Genomic DNA, 22746 nt, shown 5'->3' with positions numbered 1-22746 from the left:
TCCGCACGTTTACCAGGGAAGGCGTAGGCGGCTCGACACTGCTTGAACGGTTCCTTCTGGGGCTCCGCCTCGTAAATATCATCGTCGTCATCAAACTCGTCGTCAAACGATTCGGACGAGGTGGGCTGCGAGGGGCGGCACGTGGTCGTGGGGCTGCCGGGACAGAAAGACAGGAGACGGAATGGGACAGTGTGGGGAGTTCAGAGAGAGAGAGGGACTGTGAAAAAAATTGCCGGCTTGATCCACAGACGACGAGGTCCTGATTCTCATCAATTCAACTCAGAAATCGCACTCAGCCTGGGGGCCCACAGCGGTCAGTGGACCGCGGCCAAAGGCACCACAGGGAGGGAGGGGGGGAGAGCCCCGTTCGATCCCTACTGCAACAGAGCTGGTGGTCGCTTTCACCCAAATCATGTTGCGCGCTGTGGTCACAGTGCAAATCCCATTGTGATGTACGGAAGTGAATCCCTAAATGTATTTGTCTGCCTGTGGCTGCAGCTATCCCAATGAGAGGCAGGATGAGTAGCTAGTTAAGTCGAATGGCTGACCAAAAATTGTAATCGCCGACTTCCTTTATGATCGAGTATGAGGCTTCCTAGACAATGGCCACTGGCCCGATATCCTGAAGGCAGGAAACCCCGACACAAGCCACGCCCAAACGTGATGCAGGCAATGTTGCCGATGACATCACCAAGCCCCGCCCATCGATTCTCCTCCAACGGCACACGTTCGAGTAACCGAAATGACAATCAGCTCTCATCCACACCACGCCGGGGAAAGGTCAGGGAGGCCAAGGTTACGAATCTCACATGCTGGATTATTCGCTTACGGCACGAATGCACTCACCCACCCGAAAAGCAGCCTTAGAGCCAGGCCGCAATGTACGTGTTTATGTATGTATGTATTTTGAACTTCTTTCGCACCGTACGTAGCCAACTGTGCTAATCAGAAGTGCGAGGGAAGGACAACATGTAAATGCACGTGTGTGTGTGTGCATGCACGTGTTATGGGTAGCGGTGGCGTAGCGGTTAGCACATTGCTCTACAAGCCCGGTGACCCGAGCTCGATTCCCTTCAGAGCCAACACCAGTGACGATTATCTGAACCGCTCTTGGGCCTCCCGAAGGGTGACTCAGCCTCAAAAGAGTACCTGGTTCTACTGGTGAAACAAAGGCGGCCGGGCGTGGTGTTGGCCATCTACCCCCTCGTGTTGACATTGCTGGCCTTCAAAGGTGCTCACTAACCACACTTGCCACAACAGTCTGTTAAGGCTACATGGGGGATCTTTGTGTTTGTGTGCCCATCTGTGTGTGGCAAGTAGGGGGGGGGGGGTGTGGTAGTGTAGCGGTTAGCGCACCAAACTACAAACCCAGCGACCAGAGTTCAGTTCCCGCTCACGACCAATAACTTTTGCGAATATTTGAACCGTTCCTCTAGGTCGACTCAGCATTTAGTGAATACATGGTGCGGTGTGTAAACATCAGCACTGGGGAAACAAAGGCGGTCGGGCATGGTGCTGGTCACCCACCCCATCGTGTGTCATGCCAACCTTCATAAGTGCTCGCTTACAGTACTTTCCCCAAAAGTCTGTGAAGGTTATACGGGGATCTTTGTCTTTGTGGAGAGTTTTGGTGATAACTGAACCCCATCCTGGGCCTCTCTATGTGTTGACCCAACCTGAATTAAGTGCAAACATCTTTACTGGGCAAGGCAAATGCGGCCAAATATGGCGCTGGTCACACGAGTGCCTTGTGGGGCACGTTCAGCCTCAACAGGTGTGGCCCATGCACAGCATAAGCCCCAACAGTCTATACACGCTGTACCAGGAGGCGGTGGTGGGGGGGCTCTTCATTGATCTGTGTGCGTATGGGAGTGTCATGTGGCTCGGGGTGCTGACTGTTGATAAGGGAATTCCATTCACACACGATGGCATCGCACCTCTCCGGCGGTCCCTGAGAGACTCGGTAGGAGCTCGTGCGAGAGGAGATGGAACGCGACAGGGGTTTTCCATCCACCTCCACCATCCAGGTCTGCACGCGCGCGCACACACACACACACAAAGACAACGATCACCGACATAGCCTGTAGTAGACCGATGGAGCAAGTGCTGCGAGTGAGCACCTAAGAAGTCCAGCATGGCGCACGAGGTGGTGGGTTGCCAGCATCAAGCCCGGCCGCCTTTGTCTCCCGAGTGCTGGTGTTCTACACACCGCACCAGGTACTCGACCTAGGGGAGGCCCAGGAGCGATTCAATTATTTGCCACCGTTATTGGTCTTGAGCGGGAATAAAACTCGGGGTCACCTTGGTTGTAGCGCAGTGTGCTAACGACAATACTCCCGCTCCCCACACCCCTGCACAGGCATGCAGGGAAATGCACACACATTGTGTACAGCCCTTTGTCCATCTGCTACTGGATGAAGGCCTTCCAAAGCCACATCGGTCATTGAGGTTGTGTTACCATACTTAACCATGCAAGTCAGTGTCTCACAAACTGCCTCGTACTGTCCCACCAACTGCCTCGTACTGTCTCACAAACTGCCTCGTACTGTCTCACAAACTGCCTCGTATTGTCCCACCAACTGCCTCGTACTGTCCCACCAACTGCCTCGCACTGTCCCACCAACTGCCTCGTACTGTCCCACCAACTGCCTCGCACTGTCCCACAAACTGATCAGATTATTTCCTCTCCCCTTCTGTTTTCCATTTTCAAAACCATCTCAGTCATATCTCCAGCTGATCCTTTTGGGATACAACAAAACAAACATGCAGACAATACGTCGCCTTTACATATTCGTCTCTCCACATGAAATTTTAAGCATATGTTATATAATACATCGGCCGCAGAACCCTCTTCCAGGAGGGCATCCTCTCAGGAGCATTAATTCAAATGCCAGTACTGGTTTTTCGACATACCAGTGTCTCGTCAGCAGAGTCAGGCTCAATGCTAGAAAACTGCCGAGGTTACAGGCAAGGTACGCCTCTTCAAGATATTGGTAAACACTCGTTAGTTGGCCGATAACACCTTAATATAGAGAGGACTGCAGAGCTTGGACAACTGCAATGTTGGCGCAGCCTCGTCACGTGGTCGCTCGCACTTCGAAGTAGTTTTTTTTATTTTGCGTTCCTGAAGAACACCGCGTAATGGAAAAATGGCATGAAAAAATCATAACATGCGATGAAGCACAGTCCGCAATAATGGCGTGAGATGCGCACGCAGGATGAACAAATACTGAGGCGCTTGGGTAGCATCTAGAAGCATCCAGCAGCATCCCGCTGTGTGTGATGATGCTACACTGAGGCAGCCGTACAACCGCTTATTCCAACTTGCACGACATAGTTCAGTTCACTCAATCGCGTGATTTCCAATTCGCGTCCGCATTGATATAAAAATGAGTTCCCCAATACATTCATCGCATAATATCCAATTTGCTTCACGGAGAACAAACTTCGTCACAGGATACAGACGATCACCATCACGAGATACAGCGCAGCGCTCCGACCGCGGCACCACCGCTCCATTACCTCGTACTTGTGCAGCTCCTGTTTGAGCTTATCGAGTCGCAGCTTGTTCTCGTGGATCTGCGGGTCGAGGATGGCCGTGTCTCCCAGCTGCGGGTTCTTAGTGTACACGTCGCGCATCTTTTGCAGCGCCACGCTGCGACCCAGGCAGGACGCATGCGCGCACACGGAGCACACACGCACAGAAAAAAAGACAACGATCCCCCACATAGCCTTAACAGACTGTAGGAGCAAGTGCTGTTAGCGAGCACCCATTAAAGGCAAGCAAGTGGGTAAAGACACACACAGCTTCCTCGTAGCCTGACACGCTTGCCAGGGGCAAGGGTTGTTATCGAGCATGTATGAAGGCAAGTGCAAGCACGTCACTCATAGGGGATATTTGGCCAGCACCATGCCCGGCCACCAAGATGTTGGCCATGAGCAACAATCGAACTCGGGTCGCCGGATTCGTTGCGCTGCCTCCTGGCGAGTGCTTGCGAACCAACAATGGCGGTGCAGCACAAAAGTATTGGGCAGGTAATGACTCATCCACTCAGACGTTCCATTAATCGCCGAGATTCGATGAAAGAATCGATTCTTTCGTCTCAATTTTTATCATCTCATTTAGTTTGGTTATGGTTGGTTTTTTTGGCCTGTTCATCCTGTTTTGTTTACAGCATGAGCGTAAATGTCACACCACTCATTGGAACAGAATAGGAAGTAATAAGCCACGCGGGAGATCGTGTGGCGTAGTTTGGCACCAGCTATCATCGAGTATGATCATGTCGCTATGGTTCGCTGTGGTAAGTACAATGTCTTTAAAATAACGGCGCTAAGCTTCTCTCACTAAAATTAACGCCAAACACTTGCGCGTTCCGACATTCCGTGGTGAACGGGACCCCACCCAATAACTTGCAGACATCTCGGAACGGGAAAGCGTTAAGAATCCGTTTTTATTGATGGATCAATACTTGCTTACAAAGCTTTACTGGAATTTCCATGAATGGCTCATAGCCACCTACAGAGTTAAGTGCTGGCCCCATGCTCCGTTGAGTATGGGGGCATTCTTTAGCTTGATTCAGTATGCACTGTGGTGGCTTCTATAGAGTTCTAAATGCCAATGTTGAGTTCCTGCTAGTAGCCACGAGAGGGCTTCAGGAGAGAGAGTTCGTGTCGTTTTACTATTCCTCCTCCACTGTATGAGCGTAGACTAGTGGCTCACTACACGGTCCAAAGTTTGGGTTGCATGGCCGCAGTCGCACTGCTGTGGCTTGTGTCTTTAATTTTCCCTATGTGAAGGAGATGTGTGCAGATGCGGTTGATGGTTACAGGGGTGTCTTTGAGAAATATCAAAGTCAGGAGGTGCTTTGTTTGGGTCTTGAATTTAGGTGTTTATTCCACTGTTCGTCAGAGTTTTTCTGGAGCTGGGTGAGATTCTAGGATGGTGACTGCACGATCCCACAAGGGGGGAATCAGGACTTGAGCAGCAGTGAGATACATTGTTGAGGTCTTGGGTTGATGGGTACGGATGTTGTTGGCAAGAAAACGTGTAAATCGTGTGAAATAGGATGTGTGCGAACGAGACAGTACAATAGTTTCCATTCACCGCGCATGGACACGCACCACTGGTCCGACTCCTTGGTGATGTCACGGTTTAATTCATCCATCTTGTGCTGCAGCTTCTTGCGCCTTTGTTCGGGGGGTAGGTGGCTGAAGTCTTCAGCTGGGGGGCCCTAGACACGTGCGCACACACACATTCAATACGGTTGGCGCGATATGGCAATTACATATTTAAAACCATTCAACTAAATGATTTAACTTTTGGGGCAAGTGCAGTTAGCAAGCACCTATGAAGGTCGGCACGGCACACGAATGCTAATATTTTACACACTGCACAAGGTACTGATTCGAATCAACCTCGGGGAGGGCCAGGTCTTGTTGAGATAATCGTCACTGGTGTTGGTCACGAGCGGGAATTGAACTCGGGTGGCCAGGTTTGTACAACAGCACACTAACCACCAGTGGCGGCTCGTGAAATTGCCACTAGGTGGGGCTGTTGTGCGTGACCTCTGAAAAGATGGTGTTCTAATTAAGAAAAACCTCGTTATGTTATTGGCCTTCCCGTGAAAGTTATATAACTGTCTTATCTATCGACGGTAAGCATTTATAAACAATACGAAACAAAACAACAAATCACTCAAATGCTGTCCCCATGGCCTTCAAGTCCACACTACACAACCCCTAAAGAACAATTAAAGATCAGGAGCCAGTTGCTTGACATTCAACTTCTCCTGCAAAGTCATCCTTCAAATGTAATATTAGGAGTGGCTCCACAGTGTTCGTTGCTAATTATTTGTTCGCTGCACCTGCTGCCATCACCATTGCTGTTGTTTACTTCTAGAGCGTGTAGGCCGCGACCTCCTATATTTGCACACTGCAACTTAGCGTTGTGACATCGTCTCATTACAGCCATCGGCGCCTTTTTCACCACCCTGAATGGGTCTCAAAGGGCATGGTTAGAATGTGAAGCTAATCGCAATGAATGAAGGAATATCTCTCACTCCGACACCTTCACAGCCACCGAGACCTCCGCGAGGCACAAATCAGACTGTGGTGCTGCAGGGGTTTCTAATATGAACAACTTAAAACGTGATCTTTATTAGGCAATTCACGTTGAAAGAATCATTATATTTATTTTTAAAAATAAACAACTAAATAATCGACAGAAAAGTATTTTTATTAGAAAAATAATTTATCATCTCCAGCTGCTTGGTGGGGCAGTGCCCCAATGCCTCTAGTGGACGGACCTGCCTGCTAATCACGACTCTACCCCTCTCCACGTACACACACACACACCTTGGTACGTTTCCAGGGCCAAAGAATGAGCTTCCCTTTGCCAGATGCTCCCAGGTCATGTGACCCCGCCTGGCTAAGATCTTCGAAGGAGACGTCGCCTGGAATCTGGAAGCCTGACTTGTAGGCCTCGATGACTCGCTGTGCATCCTGAGCAGGCAAATGCAAAAAAAATACAACAGAGAAAGTCGGGCGAGTTTAACAATAATGCATTGCAGATCACGACACGACACTGATACCACAATCGGGATCAAATAAAAAACACGACAGAACAACGCCGCACCACTTGATGCGCTATGGTAGGAAGGAATCAACTCGCAGACTAAAGGTTAGGGGTCAACTAAGCCCATCATCCCTCTTTATTAAATACAATTATTACCTTTTGTGGGAAGTCAACAGCATAGATTGTTGGGAGTTTCAAAAGTGGGGACCCTATGGCTATGGAAAGACCGGTCCCGCCATAACAATGTGGAATTTTCAACACAACTATGCATGCATGTGTGTTGAACTTCTTTCGCACCGTACATAGCCAACCAAGCTAATCGGAAGTGCGGGGGAAGGACAACAAACGAAACACAAAAAGCAGTTCTAAGGAAATGAGTTTTCAACCTAGATTTAAAAGTGCACGTGTGTACCGTATGCATATGCGTAGCTGTACGCGTCTGCGCGTGCGTAATGTGCCGGGTACGCACCGTGTCGGGCTGCACCGAGTCCGCCGCCTTCTTCATGCCCTCGACGCACTTGGACATAATGGGCAGCACCTCCTGCTCCCTGGAGGCGGTGATGGTGAGGGCGGCGCCCACCGCGCTCACCCTCTGCCCGTCGAGCTCCTGCAGGGACTGCACGCACACGCGGGGGGGGGGGGGGGGTGAGGAGGGGTTACTGACAATACCTCCCACCCCAACGCGCACGCGCTTGACGTGACGGACGCACGCGGCAGCGCGGGGGCCGGGCGCGCGGTCACCTTCAACACGCCGGGCATGATGGTGAAGTAGTGCTTCTTCTGCTCTTCGTTGAAGGTGGCGTGCAGCATCGCGTAGTCGGCCTTGCTCTCATCGTGCGCGCGCTGCCTCTGGGCGGCCTGCTGCTTGACCTGCACACGCACACGCGCGAGTCGCCATTGAGCAGCCCGGCTCAATATTTACGAAAATTAAACAATGTACACTCGTTTAGCGGCATCTAAACGCAACCGCCCCTCCGGACGCTTTCGCCAGGTCGGTGGGGGAGGGAAATAAAACCCGACAATGAGCTGTCCATTCGTGAAAACAAGCGTGACCTTAAGTCTCAACTGCACAGAGTTCAGGAGGAAGATAATTGCGGGCAGCAGGAGCAGAAGCCGAGAAAGAGCGACAAGCAATCAATCAATCATCGAACATCGGGCCGGTTAAACCACTGCTTTTGTCGGCAATCGCAATGAAGGCATCGAGGGGAAGCATTGGCGGGGAGAAGTGGGGGCGGGGTTTTGAAGTGTGCTGCGGAAGGAGACTGTCACGCATCGCGTGGGTGGCAAGAAGAACCCACACGGTTAGGGCCCGACGAGAAATCGGCGAAATAGCAGAGATCTATACGCCGTGATAGAAGGACACAGAGATTAGGTGGGCCCGGAAAACCTGGGGGCAGTGTTTTGGACTTTTGGTAAAGTGGAGGGAAAATGGAACAGAGGTGGACAAGAGTCTAGGATAGACAGACAGCGTTGTAAATGTAACCGTTTGGAAATCCGGGTGGAGTTGCTTCATCATCATCAAGGTCACAAAACGACTGAGAGAGGGAGAGGAGGAGGAAACTATCATTAGATATGCTTTTTAAAAATCAGAGTGGCGCACATCCCCGCTGGTAACCCTGAGCCGTAGGAATATTCCACATTCCCATGACCCTGACCAATCCTAACAAGTGACCACTACCGACTTAGCATAGACTGGTACTGGCTTGGTCCAAGCTGCATGGAGCATGGGCCGAATTATAAATGTGGACTTTGAAATGTGATATTATACCTGTGAGGTTAACCTCCGAGCCAATATTAGTGGGTATTTTATTAATTCGTAAATGTTTAAGGTTACGAGTTACAATTCCATTCGAGACTTAATTTCGGCCATCATCTCATCGTTCTTAGGTCGAATTAAAACAGGTACCACTTTGTGGGAAGTCAACAAATGGTTCGATGTAGAAACCGGCCCCCTCTACCAGTGACTCAGCGTTGTGCTCTTTTTCTTGAGCGTTGCGGCCTTTAGACTTTTTTTATTTACCGTACAAAGCGTCACCGAGTTTCAGGACTAAAGCGGGTTTCCGCTAAGGACATATCCACGGTTAACTGCCTTGCCATAACACCACACCTCTGAGCCACGTTCGTTTTGGAAGATCATTCAGTTACTGCTTACACAGGCTCTCCTTTACCTTATCAATCTCGGCCTTGATGCCTTCCGATTCCGTTTTCTCCAGGAGCTGCTGCGCTTTCTCCCACTCCCGGAATTCCCGCTCGTACCGTTTCCTGGCCTGCATCGGAAGCACGTGACACGCACGACATTATATAGGCGCACGTAAATACATGCGCTTGAGAAAATACGCACGCTCTCAGGTTCAAGGAATTGATTTCAGGTGGAAAGGCCCCGTTGCGCTAAGCCAGTGGTTCAAGCTTTTTTGGCTAATGTACCCCTTGGTTGAATTTCGTTTCAACCGAGTTCTGACCCAACATGGTTCTGAGAAAGAAAAAAAAGTATGAATCATGAAACAATTGTTCATTATGTGAGGTAAAGCCTAACTAGCTTGAAACTGCAAGTGAATTAAACGAAGTTAAACGGACGCTCTGCATGCGTGACGTAATTTGTTCGCGCTCGCTGATGACCCTTGGAAACCCCGTCGTTTGCAATCAATGAGCTTAGAAAGGCCTTTTATATCGTTATAGGTTATCATATGGGCTTTACATTTTATCGTAGTTACTTTACATTGGCAGATTCATACGTGATTATTACACACATTTATAAATCACCTCGCGTAACCCTGGGACATTGCCACGTACCCCCAGGGGTCTGCGTAGCCCCGGTTGAGAATCACTGCGCTAAGCGTCTCTTTTACAAGGACGGCCAGGGATATCCGAGGTCATCGCCAGTGATTGCAGTTACAGGACATCACAGGGTGGACGGAATGTGCAAACTAACAAGAGAAAATAGCAACAAATTTAGACCAAAGGCAAGAAATAGTATTTATATATACAAATAAAAAACAGTGCCAAATATATCGTCATGTACGGATGTAAATAAACCATACATACAGCCTCAGGTATAACAGAGCTTGGTTAAAGCATTCATGTGTGCTGAACTTCTTTCGCACCATATGTAGCCAACCGTGCTCATCGGAGATGCGGGGGAAGGACACCAAACTAAGGACAAAGAGCAGTTCTAAAGAAATTAGTTTTCAATCTACATTTGACAACTAATTTCTTCAGCAGTTTTCAATTCACAGCAATAGTGGCAGAGGTGATCCTGCAGCATGGGCTTAACACACCTGGATAACAAGGGTGAATTTTTAAGATTAAGGTTGGTTACACGTGCGCAGAGCCGGCCCAGCCACTAAGCGACCCTTGCAATTGCAAAGGGCCCCGTGGCCAGCAGAGGGCCCCCTAGAGTCACTGCTAGCTAGTGGGTGAAAAAAAATCATACATCAAAGGGGCCTGCAACCAAATTTTGCTTCGGGCCCCCAAGGGTCTAGGGCCGGTTCTGCACGTGCGAACATAATACAGGTAGGAACAACAGTTCCACACTGCCCACCAGGGATTATTTGTCTGTCTGTCGTGCATATCCACGCCCTCGATTTGTATTTCACAGAGCGCTTCGGGCGGGCTCAGCACCACGTGACGCGCCGCCCCACGCAGCTTGCGCCGCGTGACACGGATCGCACGAATGCGCTGTCCAACCAAGTTCCTACCTGCCCACTCCGAAGGAACGTGTTAAGAAACACCGTTCAAGCCGGGTGACGGTGGTGGCTACGCACGTGGTTGCCTGTAATCCAGCACTGCGGAGGCAGCGAAGAGGATTGGTGGATCACCGGACAAAATGTTGGGGAAACTCCCTTTCCTTGGGCAACTCGGAGGAGCGAGACGTACCCTGGCTCACCTGGAGAATGCGGTACAGAAAATGTGGGCTACGCCTGTTCCATCTCTATGGGATTCGTCTCCGTGTGCCGAGGCCTCCTCCCGAATGTAAACTCTTATGAACTGGATGAAAACATCTTGATATATGAAGGTCATAGAGCTTGGGCAATTGTCGGCGCCAGATCACCGCCTCACTGCTGCCTTTCGAACGCATCTGTGGTTCCTTCTCGCGCCTCCGATTCGTTCTCTCTCACCGAGAGCATATACTGTGCGGCGCATTACAAGTTGAAATTAATTTTGACTATCTATGGTATATAAATTGTAAAAAAAACAATGCAAATTCCGGTCATTCCCTTAGCAGCGTTTGGCTAACCATCGAATAAGGACGGTCACTACAGCGCTTTCAGATGCGCTTCTGCGGCCGTCTGGAACGCTCTTCCTTCCAATATTAGGAAGCCACTGGAGCTATGCACTTTTAAATCATCTAGATTGAAAACTCTTTCTTGAGAACTGATTTTTGTGTTTAGTTTGTTGTCCTTCCCCCGCGCCTCCAATCAGCACGGTTAGCTACGTCAGATGCGAAATAAGTTCAAAATACATACGTTAAGTCATATGCAGCAGTGAGAAAATTAACCCACTCACACAGATGGGGCAGCAGCTGCAGTACGCAAGTGTGACCGATGCTTGCTGGCCTTCTCTCCCGTGCGTAAGCATATGAAAGTATGTTTTGACTGCTGTGGACGTGCTGCTGCTGTTGCTGCGAGTGTAAGCTTGTATCTCTCACCACTTCAAGCTGCTTTCCACAATTCTCCAGGTTTTGCTGATGGCGCTTTCCATCCATTATCATCTAAAATGCACGCCCAGAAACACGCATGTGTAAAAACGCGCACGCGTGCACACACCACAGTTAGAGACAGAGAAGTGCTTCAACGCACCTGCAAATCCATTCTCACGCGCGCCGTCCGGCTCCACAGGTGAAGGTACGAGATGATACGGGGTGGGGGCTCGCAGATCGGAGATTTGAGATCAGAGCTGGCACCCACGGTGCTAATACTGGCTACTCGCTTAATTTGGGATATTCCATCTGGGAAAATGTTACATTTCGGTTTACTTGACATGTATGTGTGTGTAAGCATGTGTGAGTATATATTTTATATTGTGAGGAGCGTTAGTTTTGCGGTTAGCGCGCTGAGCTGCAAATCCGGCGATCCGACTTAGATTCCCACTCACAGCCAACACCAGTGATGATTATCTGAACCTGTCCTGGGCCTCCCCTAGGTCGACTCAGCCTCAAGTGTGTAAACATCACCATCGGGGAAATAAAGGTGACTGGGCATGGCGTTGGCCACCCACCCCCGCGTGTGCCATGCCTGCTTTCATAGGTGCTGGTCGCTAACAGCACTTGCCCCAACAGTCTGTTAAGGCTATACGGAGGCCCTTTGCATGCATATCGTGTGTGCGCGTGCATGCCTCTCACCGTCTTGCGCTCGTGCTTGACCGTCGTGTGCACGCGCAGCAGCTCCGTCGCGACCTTCCCCATGAGCGTCTCGGCCACGAGCTCCCTCTGGCCCGCGAAGTCGCCCACCTCGTTTGTCAGGTTCTCCATCGCGCACACGTACGTGTACCTGTGCCGGACACGCGCACGGGATGACGACGTTGAGGAAGAGGAGGTGGAGGAGATGGCGCCACTCACTATTAAACTGATTAAACTATTTTCTATTGTACCAGGTAAGGCCCACTCAGCTGTATGGCCTCTTTTTCAGAAGTGACCTGGCCATAAATGAGAGTTCAACGAAGTGGCTTTTCACGTGGAAATTTAAAGCAGCCAAATAGTCTAAACAACACGTGATGTTGATTCGAAACGTGGAGGGGAAAACCGGAGGCCCTGGAGAAGAAGCTAAACGACCACAAGGAGAGAGACACGCAAACTCCAAATAAACAGGTCGGGATCGAACCCACGACCTCCTGTATACCAGGCGAGGTAGTTAACACATCTCGCCAACGTGGTGAGAGACAGCACAAGGAAATCAAGTACTTAATTCGTTAACGTCACCAAATCATATTTCACGGGTCCCGAGGGGGAATTGACCAGTGTCACGAGGCGGACACTAGATGGCGGTATATAAAGGTCACTGAAATTGCTGCCAGGATTGTTAAGTGTTCTCTCCCACCACGTTAATGGGTTTTCTTCGGATACTCTGCTTTTTCTTCTAAAATGCAAAATACTCAATGTGCAAATTATAGAGACGCAGATTACACCCTGCTGGGGAAAAGTATCGCGACGTGTTGAACGTTTCCTTGACGGGAAAATAATTACCGTATTTTTTAGTTCTTTCGGTAAAGTCACGTGGGTATAAAATACAAATAAATTAAAAATAAATAAATTCAAATAAAAAACAGAATAAAAATAAATCAAATCACGATGTTTTGGAAGCAACACAAGCCTCCGTCATCAGGTGGGACAGCCACAGCAAGAAATTATTTTATTTATTTTTATTTTATACCTACGTGACTTTACCGAAACTACTAAAGAGTATGGATCATTGCAGTCACGAAAGCTTAAGATCTCGATTAAATTGCCGTATTATCATTATTGTCTTCCGAAGCAATACCATGGGGCCCGAAACCTTCTCTTCTCCATATTCTTGGGGTTTTGTCGGTAAAGTCACGTAGGTAAAAAATTAAAATTAAAATTAATAAAAGTAAAATAAAAATGAAATAAAAATTACGACGTTTTATTTTTATTTTATTTTTATTTAACTTTTATTCATTTAAATTTTTTACCTATGTGACTTTACCGAAAATCCCAAAAATATGAATCCTTGCAGTCACGAAAGCTTCAAATCTAGAATTAATACCTTCTCTTCTCTCTTTATTCCCTCTCACATTGAACTGCAACCAGGCAAGGAATCTAGGCAAGATGTTGTGGCCTACTTCTAAAGGCTCTGACCAAACATATTAAGGCATAATACAATAAGTGCTGATCATGTATGTAGGTTGAACTTCTTTCACACCGTACGTAACCAACCGTGACAATCGGAGATGGGGGGGTGGGGGTAGGACAACAAACCAAACACAAAAAGCAATTATCAAGAAATTCGTTTTCAATCTAGATTATTTAAAAGTGCATAGCTCCAGTGGCTTCCTAACATCGGAAGGAAGAGCATTCCAGACAGCCGCAGAAGCGCATCTGAAAGGGCGCGATGCGGGGACCGACTTTGTTCGATGGCTCAGCCAAATGCCACTGTTGCGAGGATGACTGGAGGTCGCGTGATGGTTTATGTTCATTGACGAGATCCGCGAGGTATTTATGGTTCATTTGTAGCAAGCACTCTGTGTATAATGAGTGAATTGAAGTACGTCTTTAAATATGTAAAGGTACAGCTCTGCAACTACGTGACCACTGCTGGTGGATGGGCCTCCAACAGAGGGAGCTCTATAAAACGCCTCTCTCGGGGGTGTATTTGGTCTACTCTTCCACACCGGTGGAACCCACACTTTACCCCACCGCACACGACCTGCCGATCAACCGCGGCGTAACCCACTCATAGGTGGAGTTAAGCAGTCGTGAGGAAGGGGAGGGGGAGGATCTAAAAAAAACTTGCACCGTTGTTTCAACCGCTGTGACGGGAGAACGACTCGGCAGCCTTCGGTTCGCAAGTCCAAGGGCACGTCCCCAAACGTGCAACGTGACCGGGACGCAATCAGGAACCTCCTCCGATTACCACAACGGCGCCTTTTCCATTCACCGTAAATACCGGCAGTCCCTTGTTTTTGCCAGGAAGAGGGGGCCTTTGCCAAATGTTGGCGCTATCGAATCCTTTCCAATCGTTTCACAGAAGCCTCGTACGTAACAAGCCCTTTCGTCGTCACGTTCTCGCCGCTTTTTCGACGACGCGTCAATTTTCGGACCACGAGCACAACTTTTTTTATTTCCGGCGGGAAGCAAAGCCGGCGCCTCCTGGTACATAACCCAGGTCCCTCCATTGCGCAGGTCTTGCTGGGGCTAAGTCTACGCTGCACAGACATTGACACCGATGCCCATAAGAAAGAGTGACCTTAACAGCTCCTTAACGGCTCCACAGCCACCCAGCAAAATTCCAAGCCTCCCTCTCAAAGCTCAAACGCGCAGGAGTGTTTATTGAGAGACGTCAAATGAATGAAATCTATTTTTTCATCTTTCCCTGACTCGTGATAATGATAATTTCAGTTTTAAACGGCGTCATATGTGCGATTGATTCTCACAACACTGTCCAGTAATTACATATATGTATAAAAAAAGTCTGACTAAGGGCTAAAATCCTATTTATAGCAATTAAGAAAATGAAATGCTCAGAAAATAGAAATGAATAAACAAATCAAGAAATGGCGGTTAAAAAAAAAGTTATGAACAACAAAAACAGTTATCACAACAGAGGTATTAAAAATAATGTGTGGAACAATTATGGACACAGCTCTTAGCTTCTCACACCAGCAAGAGGAATTAGTTCACAGAGTGGCTTAACGTACCGAATCTCATCGTCCTCCTTCGAACTTTTCTTGGGCTGGTATTTCTTGACAAGTGATCTACGCGAGCGCACACACACATACAGCAACAGTTATTAGAAGCAGAAATTGAAGAGGAATACACCGTGCGAGGCTGGCTGGCTCGGTGGTAGCATGTCCGCAACTGATCAACGAGACATGGAATGAAGGTGTCAGCTCATCATCAGGCAATCCACTGCTGGAAGAAGGCCTCCCCCAGTGGCCACCACCATCTCTCACGGTGCTGTGTCGCGAAGATCCATCCAGCACCTGCACATGAAGTGAGTTTGTTGCTCCATAGACGAGGTGGAGGTTCTCTCAGACGCATTCCGCTCCTTGGCTGCCACTCGGTTATTAGTTTAGACCTGTTTCGATGAGGTACGTGCACATCATCAAAACAAAACTCAAATAAAACATCTTCATCGGTACCGAGGCTCCCACAAGGCCATGCGGGAGGGCGTGCGGCAGAGTTTGGCGCGAGCTATCGTAGAGTGTGGTTGTGTCACTACAGCCCTCTGCGGTGAGTACAATGTCTTTAAAAACAACGGCTCTATGCCTCTCTAAAATTAATGCTAACAGCTTGCGCATTCCGATATTCAGAGGTGAACGGGACACTCACCCTGCAACTTGCAGAGGCCGGCGATGATGACGGTGCTTATTCTGGGATCTTTCGGTAAAGTCACGTAGAAAAGGAAAAATAAAATAATAAAAATAAACATAATAAAATTCTCACGACGTTTCGGCCACAACACAAGCAGCCGTCCGTTGGGTTGTGGCGGAAACGTCGTGAGAATTTTATTATGCTTTATTTTTATCATTTTATTATTTCCCTTCTACGTTACTTTATCGAAAGATCCCAGAATATGAATCCCTGCAGTCACGAAAGCTTTACATCGAAAGATGAGGGTGCGATCAGACTCATGTCATGGACCCAGGAAATTTAAACTACCAACCCTAAACTTCCCACTTGAGTCGCTTCTAGAGACATCTCTAATCCAACACTTAAATGGCACAAAAAAACGAATATAAAAAATTTGTATTTTACCAGGTAAGGCCCACCGAGCTATAAAACTATTTCTTTAAAAGTGACCTGACCACAAATGATACCTCAACGAAGTGACTTATCAAGTGGAAATTTACTGCGGCCGAATACTCTAAACGCACGTTTCTAAGTGTGGAGGCAAAAAGCGGAGGACCCGGAGAAAAGTCCACGCGACCACAGGGAGAGTGAACATGCAAACTCCACCTATCGAGGCATCGTCGGGGTTGGGATCGAACTCCCCACTTGCTGTACATCAGGCGAGGGAGTTAACATCTCGCCAACAGGGCACTTTTTCGTGCTGTATAATGTATTTCTTCGGTTCATAATCATTGGTGACTTATCCGAGACCATCACCCCTGCCGCACCGTGTGGCTCCATCTCTGTATGTTGAATTTTTTTCAAACCGGATATAGCCAACCATGCTAATCAGAGGTGCGGAGGAAGGTCAACAAACTAAACACAAAAAGCAGTTTTAAATATCTATGCATGTGACCCACAAACTGCCACCTCCAAGTCACAGGATTACCAGCGTGCACCACCACTTTTCAGTGACGACGATGACTGCGACGGTGACATGGTCAGGCAGACATAAAATAAAATCCCGAGGTACAACGAGTTTGCCGAGCGGGTGGGAAAACTACAGAAACATCCAGTCAGACATGGAACCGACCGGGAGCCAATGTTGGGCCAACGGTTCCAAACTGAATGCCAACGTTGGCCCAAAGCTGCGCGTCTACCAGGGATTGCGATGTCATGCAATTGTCCCTCAAACCCGCACGCCTGCAAGTGCCCTGGCGATGAATGTCAAGAGCCGCCACCGCTACCGCCGGAGCCAGAGGGTACGAGCCACACCGCACACAAGCATTCCTCAAATTCCACCACTTCTGCACTGTACAGCTTTGACGTCGTGACTACGGCGACGCCAGGGATTCACTCAAGCCCATCCTTCCCTCAGTGGCCGATGAAAAAAAAACGACTGCGGACAACGAATAGTGGTCATTCCGGTTTTTAAGCGTCGTGCAAACGTGGAATTTCCACCGCTGGACCAATGGATAGAGATTGCCGCCGCATGACCTTACGCGAGTATATGGGAGGACATTGAATGTTTTGGGAGGACATTGAATGTTCTACTTGAGATTATGTCATCCTGCCAACAATTGCATAACTGCCACATTCCCCATACTTGTGCGTGCCGGGCACCCGAGTGGATCGGTGCCTGGGGAGCTGTGGCGACCCCCAGTTCGATTTCCACTCGCAACTAATAACAGCGGCGAAGCTTTGAATCCGGTCCTGGGCCTCTCCGAGGTCGACTTGGCCTTAAATGAGGAGATGAAGGCGGCCAGGCGTGGTGCTGACCACCCGTCCCCTTGTGTGCCATGCAGGCCTTCATAGGTGCTCACGAACAGCACTTGCCCCAACAGTCTGTTTAAGGCAGTATGGGGAATCTTTGTTGTTTGTTTGTATAGATGTACTATCACTTGCCTCTGCAGTGCCAGGCTGAATTACGTGACCATTTGTCCTTAATGTTCAAGTAAGAAGCATTGGTATAGTAGACCACGCATATCAATTGGCGAAGTGGTGTTTGTACTTGGCTAAGGTCTCCCTTGAATTGACTCGGCCTAAACTCAGTGACATGATGGGAGTGTGTAAACATCAGGAGTGGGGAGATTAAAGCGTGCCTGTGTATGGACACAACGAACTTTCACGCACAATGCTAGCCTTAATGAACACTCACTGACAGCAAATGTTCCTGTAATCTACAAGGCTGATACTAGGGACCCGGGTTCCAGTCGTCAGCAAGTTAACCTGCTTGTTCCCTTGCATAATCAACCAACCCCCAGTTTTCAGGACAATGGATTACAGGTGTGTCACTGCTGATGTTATCAACACAACTCAATGAGTGTTGCTTGAGATGGAGCCACGTTAGAGTGGAGTCAAATCTGTCGACGCATGATCCAAGTGTCTCATTTCACGTTGATTTTGTTTAACCAGGTGAGAATTTAAGAGGCCAGTGAGAGTCTCGTTTGCAAGAGTGACTCCCGGGTCACCGAACTGGCACGAAAGTAAAACAAAGTACAGCATTGAGGCAAATAGAAATCAGAACACGAACAACAAAAAACACCCTCACCTGGGGGAAAGGTCTGGTGTGTGGAGCCACACTACCGAGGGCCTGAAGCCTGACAGCCAAGCGATTGTTTTAAAATCCATTTTGTGTAAATGGGGGTTAAGGACCGGGTGTCAACTCCACATTGTAGATGTTGAATTTTAAATGGGGATAAATCAAAGGCAGAGCTTCCCCCCTTTGGTTAAACGAGCAGTGGGGATCGCAAAGCCCGTGACGACTCCAAATTAATGGTCATGGAAACGCAAGGGAACGTTCACAATTCGCAACTGTTGTTTTTTGGCCATGTGTAGGCGTATCATTCCAACAGCTGTCCACCCATTGCTGTTACATTTGTTGGAAATTAAGTTCTCAATAAGAAAAGTAATGGGCTGAAACTCATCTCTGTTGGAAGCCCTGAGCCAGTTGTGAAACTCCACATTCCATGGCAGGCGCCAGTCTACACATAGAAGAACCACTACCATGAAGTGGAACTCATTTTATTGGCTCATGCCTGTGTCTCCGTATCTCTTGTTTGTATCTCCGTGTGTCTCCGTCTCTGTGTGCATCTCCGTCTATCTATGTGCCTCATGTCTTTGTGTCTCCATGCCTCTCTATGTGTATCTCCATGTCTCTAAGCATATCTCTGTGCCTCTGTCGATGTCTCTGTCTCGCTCTCTCTTTGCGGGTCTCTCCGTGTCTATCTCTGATCTCTGTATTATCAGTGTGCAGCGTGTGTTCAAAGTGACACGGGATCTCATAAAAATGATGACAATTAATAAACGTGTATAAACGCCAAACTCACCCGAAAATAAACCAGTTAAAACCAGACTCTCTGGTTCTTTCGGTAAAGTCACGTAGATAGAAAAAATAATAAAAGAGAACACGACGTTTCGGTCGCAACACAAGCGGTCCGTCTTCAGGTGAGAAAAATGATCTGTCGTTGTGGCTTTATATAGGAACGGGAGGGGGGGGAAGGAGTTTTGTCGAGCCGTGGCTGTAGGAGTTCACGAGGGGGGGGGGGGGGGGGTTGTGGCGTGCAGGGATGGGTGGGGCTGGAGAAATTAGCAAGTAAGGAAGCTCGAATTAGTAATCGGACGATGACAACCGGGTGGGTGAGTGAACATCATAGCAGTTAAAACTTGGCGCGGTTGATCACATCCTTCCAATGATTGCTCAATCTGAATCCATCTTCTCGATTAAAGTTTTGTCTGTGTTTGTATATCTTGATGGCCTCATGAACAAATCTCTGATGGTGGCCCGAGGGTTTGCAGAGCACCTTGGTCTCGGAGAAAACAATGTCACGTGTGCCCACAGCGTTGAAACAATGATCCGCCACCGCCGAGGTGTTGGCTCTGCAGTGTTTCAAATCTGCTTTGTGTTCGCGAATCCGGTCTGAGACACGTCGCTTCGTTTCACCAATGTAACTGCTGTCGCAGACACAACTCAGCTTATAGACACCAGAACATTACATGTCCAGAATCGCAACCTTCACCGATGGGATAAAATCACAGATTTTGTGTACTGTATTGACCCGAACTTGGATCTTGTGTTTGTTCAAGATTTTGGCAATCCTTTTTATAAACCCCTGCTATGTAGTTTTCTCACCTGAAGACAGACGCTTGTGTTGCGACCGAAACGTCATGTTCTCTTTTATTATTTTTTCTATCTACGTGACTTTACCGAACGAACCAGAAAGCATGGATTCCTGCAGTCACGAAAGCTTCAAATCAACAGTTTTATGCAATCAATTAACCAGAACCGCAACCGTCTATAAGCCTATATTGGACCAATTGAGCTGTGTCCAGATTAACACGCAGGATTGAGGCGTCTCTACCTCAAACAGTTTATAGTTAAGCTAACCAAACCAGACGATATATCTGGTTCCAATACGCCGATCATTCGGCAGCAAATTCAAATTCTGGTTGGGGGTCGGCTCTGCCCCCAATCCCTCTCCAGGCTTCATCAAACGAACGCGAATTTGTTTGGGGAAGCAAACAGCAGCCAAGATAAGCAGCCACTGCCCCCATCCTCTACGCTCCACTCTGCTCCCACCATAGGAATGTAGAATTTCCAGCAGTGGTTCAATGCCAGCCATCTGAAATATCAACATCCTGCTTCGTGCTTGTGCAGGAAGTCACCTGGTCAAGAACTATTCCAGGCACCTTGACTATCCCCCCCCCCTCTGCCCTGTCTTCGTTAAGCCCACAGGCGGCGTTCCACAGGCTCCAGTCGGCGTGATGACGAACTTGAGTGGTAATTTCACTGCTCTTCGGCTGAGCAGTCAGCTGCCAGATTTAAGAACGAGATAACCATCGTGCGGGCCCACGTTCCAGTCTCTCTCTGCTCCCTGCACGCGCTCTCCACTCCAGCAAGCAAGGGCTTCCACCTAAGCCGGTAATCAACTTTCGATCAGTACAAAAGAAATCGCCCTTTCATTTCTGCTGCCCCTGTAATCTGTAAACTCCGCACAGCGACCCTCTGGAGAAGTCCAGGGCTTAACGCCTTTCTCTTATCCTCTTCCTTTTTACTACTATTACTACTACTATTTTTATTTTACCAGGTAAGTCCCACTGAACTATGTAGCTATTGATCAAAAGAGACCTGCCCACAAATGATAGCTCAACGAAGTGGCTTATCACGTGGACATTTATAGCAGCCAAATGCTCTAAACGCATATTGATTCTAAATGTGGAGGTAAAAACCGGAAAAATATGACGCGACCACAGGGGAGAGAGATATGCAAACTTTAAATATAGAGGCATCAGGGTCGGGATCGAACTCATGACCTCCTGTGTACTTTGCCTCGCTTCCCCTGAACGTCCGCGTCCCAAAAGGGCTCCACACTGCGTCTTGACACGCATTTGTATTGGGCGCCATCTTAATCCACGTGTTCTAACCCCTCCAGTATCCGTACGTCACGAAGCCACCGGGTCAACAACATAAGCGGCCAGAGCCATTCGCGTGCCAAATGCATGAGACGCGCACAAAGATCCCCCGTATAGCCTTTAACAGACTGTTGGGGTAAGTGCTGTTCGTGAGCACCTATTAAGGCCGGCACGACACACAAGGGGATGGGTAGTCAGCACGACGCCCAGCCGCATTCATCTCCTCAGTGCTGATGTTTACACACTGCACTGTTTCAGTTTCATTTCATTTATTATTTAATTTATTTGGTATAGCCCTGTGAGCCATTCGGCTCTTGAATCGGGTGCCCATTTGTGGCTGAGTCGGTTCAGATAATCGTCATTGGTGTTGGTCGTGAGTGGGACTCGAACTTACGTCGTCGGGTTCAAAGCCCACACGCATACGGTAACGCTCACAGGCTCAGATATTACCTTGTTGAATCTTCCTTGCTGTTAGCTTGACATGCAAGTCCAATATGTGAGTGTGTTCGTGCATGGCGAGTGATGGTGCAGCGGTTAGCGCACTGTGCTACAGACACGACGACCCGGTCGGTGGTTCGATTCCCGCTCACAAACCAACATCGGTGATGAATATCTGACCTGGCCCAGAGCCTCGCCTAGGTACACTCAGCCTTAAAGGTATACTTTGTGGGATGCGTGTGCAAACATCAGTATTGAGGAGACAAAGGTGGACGGGCGTGGTGCTGGCCTCACGACCCTCCCTGGTGCGCCGTGCCGGCCTCAAAAGGCGCTCGCTAATAGCACTTGCCCCAGACGGTCTGTTCGAGGCTACCTGGGGGATATTTGTCTTGGCGAGAGTGAAGCCTGCACAGTGGTGAGAAGTCAGAAGCCGTTGGACGGGTTAGAAGGGATTTTTTGAGTGAGCAGACAAACACGTGCCCGGTAAACGTGTTGAAACACACACGGTTACAACTATCCTGACACACGCACGCACACGCACGCACGCACGCGCGTATATCTCTATGGTAAACCCAGATACACACAACTTAGACAAAAATCCCCCCATTGAGCCGCATAGACGGGGAAAGTGGCTTTCGAAGAGCAATGTGGTTCAGGAGCCAAATTCCAGTGTCGATGTTCGCTGACACGCATACGTTCGGACACATACAAAGACAAAGATCCCACAGTATAGCCTTAAAACACTGTTGGGGCAAGTGCTGTTAACGAGCACATATGAAGGTCGGCACGGCACACGAGGGGGTGGGTGGCCAACACCACACCCGGCCGCCTTTGTCTCCCCAGTGGCGATGTGTACAAGCACCGCACCAGGTACTCATTTGAGGCTGAGTCGACCTAAGGGAGGCCCAGGACCGGTTCTGATAATCGCCACTGGTGTTGGCCGTGAGCGAGATTCGAACTCGGATCGCCAGGTTCGGTGCGCAGCGCGCTAACCGCTACACTACCAACTCCTCACATACACATAGACACAAACATATGCACACATACTCTTTGGTTCTTTCGGTAAAGCCACGTAGGTATAAAATAAATCACACACACACTCAGAGACACGTGCTCACATTTACACAGAGACCCGCATGGACACATGCACCTACAAGTACAACAACAAACATGCAGAGAGATACAAAGACAAAGCTCCACCCTATATAGACTTTGACACGTATGAAGGCAGACACCGCGCACACGTGGAGGTGGGTGGCCAACACCACACCTCTCCAGTGCCGATGCCTACACAACCACGTCAGGTATTCATTTCAGG

At 48.7% G+C, this 22746-nt stretch overlaps 1 protein-coding gene across 1 annotated transcript in view; it reads right to left on the bottom strand.

The window, feature by feature from the left end:
- The window catches only part of LOC133348633 (formin-binding protein 1-like), a 51859-nt gene that overhangs the window by 4616 nt on the left and 24497 nt on the right, over nucleotides 1-22746 (bottom strand). Inside the window, exons 3-13 of the mRNA XM_061561558.1 lie at nucleotides 14945-15001; nucleotides 11913-12060; nucleotides 11220-11282; nucleotides 8743-8841; nucleotides 7316-7444; nucleotides 7044-7190; nucleotides 6355-6501; nucleotides 5122-5231; nucleotides 3523-3655; nucleotides 1938-2029; nucleotides 14-153 (exon numbers count right to left, since the gene is read on the bottom strand). Of these exons, the coding sequence (XP_061417542.1) occupies nucleotides 14-153; nucleotides 1938-2029; nucleotides 3523-3655; nucleotides 5122-5231; nucleotides 6355-6501; nucleotides 7044-7190; nucleotides 7316-7444; nucleotides 8743-8841; nucleotides 11220-11282; nucleotides 11913-12060; nucleotides 14945-15001 (1265 nt within the window). The remainder of the gene's footprint in view (nucleotides 1-13; nucleotides 154-1937; nucleotides 2030-3522; nucleotides 3656-5121; nucleotides 5232-6354; nucleotides 6502-7043; nucleotides 7191-7315; nucleotides 7445-8742; nucleotides 8842-11219; nucleotides 11283-11912; nucleotides 12061-14944; nucleotides 15002-22746) is intronic.

The sequence above is a fragment of the Lethenteron reissneri genome, chromosome 27 (genome assembly GCF_015708825.2).
Source record: "Lethenteron reissneri isolate LAM-NWPU_2019-01 chromosome 27, ASM1570882v1, whole genome shotgun sequence".
Classification (NCBI taxonomy): Eukaryota; Metazoa; Chordata; class Hyperoartia; order Petromyzontiformes; family Petromyzontidae; genus Lethenteron; species Lethenteron reissneri.
The sequence above is the reverse complement of the archived record's forward strand: the minus strand, read 5'-3'. Positions and strand labels throughout refer to the sequence as shown.